Source organism: Salvia splendens, chromosome 10 (assembly GCF_004379255.2).
Source record: "Salvia splendens isolate huo1 chromosome 10, SspV2, whole genome shotgun sequence".
NCBI classification, from domain to species: Eukaryota; Viridiplantae; Streptophyta; class Magnoliopsida; order Lamiales; family Lamiaceae; genus Salvia; species Salvia splendens.
In genome coordinates, this window is record NC_056041.1 from 8893974 (window position 1) to 8899612 (window position 5639).

General features: G+C 34.0%; 1 protein-coding gene across 1 annotated transcript; it reads left to right on the forward strand.

Annotated features, from left to right (window-relative positions):
• The first annotated feature begins 415 nt into the window (after positions 1-415).
• Positions 416-2625, forward strand: LOC121753298. The gene is made up of 4 exons (XM_042148551.1): positions 416-618; positions 1124-1347; positions 1429-1492; positions 1867-2625. The coding sequence occupies exons 2-4, from the start codon at positions 1169-1171 to the stop codon at positions 2155-2157; spliced, it is 534 nt and encodes a 177-aa protein (XP_042004485.1). The 5' UTR covers positions 416-618; positions 1124-1168; the 3' UTR covers positions 2158-2625.
• Positions 2626-5639: the final 3014 nt, after the last annotated feature.

Below are 5639 nucleotides of genomic sequence, written 5' to 3' on the forward strand. Positions count from 1 at the left end.
AAGTTTCATAAATAATTCCTAAAAATATATGTACCAAATTATAAAGACTAAATTTGCAATGCTACCGATTAATAAAACAAACACACAAAGACTTCCACGTGATCCCCACCAATCTTCTAATGGTTCGAGACGTCGAGCCACTTTCATGACCAGAGTAACGCCTCAAGATCTGCTTTTTATAAAAAAAATCAGCAAATAAAAATATTTCTGAAACAATTCAATTAATTCATACGCTCCTCTCCATTATTTTAATTCATTTATAAAGAAATAATCTCTTTTTTTAGTACAGCCTTAAATCAGTAGTTGTCCCCCACGCAATCGTATTAAATCTACCCCTCCGTATAATATAGTTGGTCCAAAAATATTTTAGAAGTACTATCAATTTTTTAAATAATTTTATACTCCATGTCATCTTCAATCAATCTCAGGAGTATAAATTCAACTTAGATAGGCGATTTCAACCTTCTTTCCTCTTTGCCCTAGTCTAACCGTTACCATCTCTTCCGTCAATCTGTTTTCCCTTTCTTCTTAATTAATTTTTCTTTTAATTTTTCTCTTTCTTTCCATTAGGATTCCTCCTCATCGGAAGTGCTTCCCAATTCTGTATAGCTCGTTCAGGTAATTACTCTAATTATCTCTTTGAAGATTGAAACCAGCTGTTCTCTTACTTGGCATCTCACACATATTTTCTCAATTCATTCAGAAAGTGTCTTTTATGATTTCAATTTGAAGATACATAAAATTTGCAAGATTTCATTTCTTTCAGCTATTTTGAAATCCGGATTTTCTTGTTCTCGAATTCATTTATTTTCTGGGTTTTCTGAAATTTTAAGGGTAGCGTGCTTGATTGATCTGTTCCCAACTGTTAAAAATCAAATCTTTCGATGTTTCCAACAGATCTATGCAGTTTTCCAACTTTTCATCCCAAATTATTTTAAAAATAATATATTTTCAGACAGTAACTGTTTGTATGTGTGAACAAGTCAATAGAACTCCGCCGGATCTTACCTTGAAAAACAAAGAAAAAACTAATCTTTAACACCAATAGATCTACTCAACTTGTTAAATAATTTTAATTTTATTTTGGGTCTGAAAAAATAAATCTCCTTTTTCTTGTATACAGGTGTAATTTTGTTGTTGTTGTGAGAGATCTCAAAGAGATTAGAAAATGAACCACTGTGCGATTCAGCAGAACAGCTATGCTGCGTGTGAAGAGATTTGGGCCGCCGCCGCCGACAGATCCATGGAGAGGAAGGAGACGGTGGTTTGCCCTAAGCCACGGCGACTCGGCCAAAACCGCAGCACTCTTGATCCAGCTTATGCTACACCCTTGAGATGGCAGTTTAGGTATAAAAAAATCTTGTTGTTTAATTTAATTTAATTTATATATATATGCTCTTTAATTTATTTTGAACTTTTTTTTTGCAGCCATCAACAAGAGGATTATGATGCAAAGGCTGGAGATGAGCTACTGGACATAATTCTTGCGAAGGTTTGTTTCTTTTTCCTTTTATTAGTTTGCAATATTATTTATGTACAGTATACCTTCATTTCTTGAATATATGGATAAGATTTAAGAATCTTAGATAGAACACACTTTGTCTGGCTTTGTTAACAAGTATCTTTTCCAAGCTATAAAAATTGACCGTGTATTTTTTCGACCTAATTTTAACTATCATCATGTTACAAGTTGTTAGACTTGCTAGATCTGTGACCAAAACTAGTTGTGATTTGGTAAAAAGTACTGTAATTAGTCCCAACACATGTCTCAGTAATCAATTGATAAATATTACTATATTGTTAGATCCAACGAGTGTTTACTTATGAACTTTACAAGTTTCTAACCTGATGGTATGCAATGAACAGGGTGGTTCGAGTTTGGACCAATCCGCTCCACAGGTAGCCTCGTCGCCCCCATTTTTTTCCGGGTCGCCGCCGAGTAGAGTATCTAACCCGCTAATTCAAGACGCTCGTTTTGGAGATGATAAAGTCACCCCCATCCCAATCCCCTCATCCGGGATGGTGCCATCAGCCGCCTCCTCTGCCCGCAAGGGCTGTGTGAGGTCTAATTTTGGCAACAATCCGGCCGTCCGGGTCGAGGGTTTCGACTGCCTGGACAGGGATCGGCGCAACTGCAGCATCCCTGCCTTGGCTTGAGAAACAAAGAGTACATACATAGGGAGAGAGTGAGAGAGAGTTAAGACGGTTTGAAGCATCAAATTTTAGAAGAAGAGCAAGAGATTGGAAAAAAGAGTTCACATTTTGATCAGATTGAGCTTACCTCCTACATGTTGATTTTGTCGTCTATTAATGTGTATATATGTATATATGATGTCATGCAATATGTCTGTAATTAACCGAGTTGAGGTGAGTTGGGTCGAGTCTTTGTAAGTACATGAGAATGAAGTTATTGAGCAAGGAAACAAATTAATAACTAGGGAGGTCTCATCAAGGGAAGTAACACCCCTCTTTGTAATTGTGTAAGTAAGTGATGAGAAAAAGGGGATTTTCCTTGTTTTTGTTCATTTCGTAATATGTTTGATGTTCATTTTGGGGTTAGTTTGGGATTTTGCAAAGGAGAATATGTATAAATTGAAATTAATAGAGCTCTTTTCCTTGTGGAAATTCTTGCTTTGTTTTGAGTCGTTATTGTCATGTAATTTGTGTCTAAGTAATTATTTTTTCCTTTCATGCTTTGAAAATTGAATTTTGAATAGAATAAAAATTTAGTCGGAAGCTAGTTACCTGTTGGACATTTCCTTCATGTGATACCACTAGTTTCCACTACGAAATTTAAATTCTTCATATGTCCACAAAAGTATTTTTACAATTTTTTGGATGATCAGACGAAATATCAATTAGTAAAAAAACAATCGTAGTGACAAAAAGGAGAGATTGGACATTTCTTGATCATAGCAAGAGAGGGTGATGTGGACTAATTGGGACCTTTGATTTTTGAGGTTCATTGAATTTGACAAATTGCGGACAAGAAATTGTGTAAAGTCAACTGTAAAAAGGAAAGCGAGGTAGGGAATTTTTACCATGATTTGTATTGTCCAACGGCGGAATAGATGCCCACTCAAGTTTTGTCAAAATAGTGAAAATTAAAAAGGTTTTAAATTAAAATTTATGCTGTTCACAATTATTAAAAGTGAATAGATAGTACTGTTATTATAGAAGGTAGGGTTGGCTTGCAAGCTGTATGATTGTTCTAAGGTTGAGGAGAATAAAGTAAAAGAGATAAAGAGAGAATAAAGTAAAAGAGATAGTAATTTTTTGCTAAGAGCATCCACAATAGGAATATTTCTCCGCGGACTAGCACTATGACTTCCCTAAAACACCTTCTGCCACGTCACTAGTACTTCCCATCCCAATGCCACATCACTAGGACATCCCACTGTACAATAGTGGACAAGCACTAGGACTAGTCGACGCCCTAGCCAATAAAATAAATTTAAAAATACGATTAATTCATTTTAATTGTTGATGTTTATCAAATATATAAAAAAAGAAGTGCAATGAGTTGCAAATATTGAGTATAAATAAAAAAAAGTAAAAAAAATAAAAAAAAATATAAAATGGGACGTCCTATCTCTTGTCTGTTGCCTGCCCACAATAGCGGACGAGCGCACGGACAAGGAGGCGGACGTCCGCCTTATCCGACGGACGACCTCTCGTCCGCCTGGGACGTCCGTCACCCGCTCGCCGCCCATAATAGTGGACAAGCACACGGACTAGCGGCTAGTCCGTTGGCTAATACTCTATTGTGGATGCTCTAAAAATAGAAATGACCCAATTAACTTGGAATAGAAAAATACTCTATTAACATGGAATAAAGGGAGCACTACTATTGAATACTCAATGTCAATGGAATGGAGCTTCCCTCCACAAAAAAATTGTGGTTTTTTGTTGGGAGTTACGTCTAAAAGGACATGTTTCTTAAAATGGCAGTAACACATTTAAACTTTATGTATTCTCAATTTGACTCACAGACAACATTGGAGTATAAAATATCATAATGAAAAGGAAATACTACTTCATATTAGATGGGCCGGTTGAAGTATTATTCAGAGGTAATGTCTGTTCTTTGTCCATCTAAACATTCGTATTCCTCTAATACGAAACTGTGAGCAGGAAACAATACGAAATTTCTTTACGAAGATAAAACTAATGGTAATCTAAAATGTCTATACTTACTAAAAAGCAACCTAGAGTAGTTAATAAACTTAATTATCAGTTGTAACAAAAATCACAGAGTTTTAATGAAGAGGGTGTAAACATTAAATATAATTCAGTGATAAATCATTTTCTCCCAAGATTAATAGTACTAGGAGTAGTATTTAGTTGAAGGGTAACATTTATGCTTCAATCACGAGCAAAAATGTAATTTCAGAACTTATATATGGCCCATAAAAGAGTTCGCTTAAGGTGGCCGAAAGGAAATATACGTCTTGGGCCGAAGAATTGAGCCCATATATGAACTTGAGATTAGGCCTGGATATTTCTCCAAAAGAATGGCCCAATTGTATGCATAAATTTATACATACATCCATCCTATCCAATCAATTATTACTGCAATCTAAAAATGCATGCAAATGGCCGATGATACTGTTTTTTGGATAGTTACAACTTACACGTTCCTTGATGCATCTTTTATTGCAGTCATTTTAGAAAAATGATGGAGTGGTTAAAATGAAGAAATAGTAGAATAAAGGCCTTCACCAAAAAAAAGGTAAGAAATGGGGTGACATAGAGAATATTCTTCTCTATATTATTATTTATCTTACTTTACTTTCTCTCCGCTTTAATTATTTATAAATTTTTTAAAATGACTGTGAAAAGAAATGCCTCAAGTTACGTGGGACGGAGAGAGTAAAAAATAGATAGAAAGAAAATAGATAAGAAGAAAAAATAGTAGAATTATTATTAATAGAAAATAGAATATCACATTAAAATGAAAATATAAGTATAGATAAAAAGAAGAAATTACCATATATAGATATAAATTAATTTAGATGAATGTCCAAAATTGAAAAATATAATCATTTCTTTTCGTAAACAGAGGGGAAGTGAGATGTTCTAACCACTACAACTAAAATTAAAAAAAATAAAACATATTCTAAACACAGGCGCTAAAATAATCGTTGTTACATGAAGTGGTGTGGCCGCCTAAACGCCAAATTTGAGGAAGAATTATCATTTTTTAATAAAAGATCATCTTGGATGTCAAGTAAAATTATTTCTAAAAATAGTAAGTTGTCAATTTGAATCCACTACTAGAATCAGATATCTAGAGCTTATGCAATTCATTTTGTGAGGGTAACGCGGATAAGTTTTGATCTGAAATTATAATTCACATACAATTAATTGCATATCTAATTTATATATTAATCCTTTGCATAAAATTGTAATTCAGTTAATATAACATACAATTAATAACCATGGCTTTCTTTGTTTCGTAGTACTAAATTCTTGTTTAGTAAGTACTACTACATCATGTTTGTAAATTATATAGAAAAATATTTTGCAATGCGTTAATCATATACGGTGAATTTAACATAGGAATGATTGTTGTCCGAACGCATCCCCTTGTACCCAGAGGAATACGGCGGTATAGAAAACAGAATTCATTATTTAAA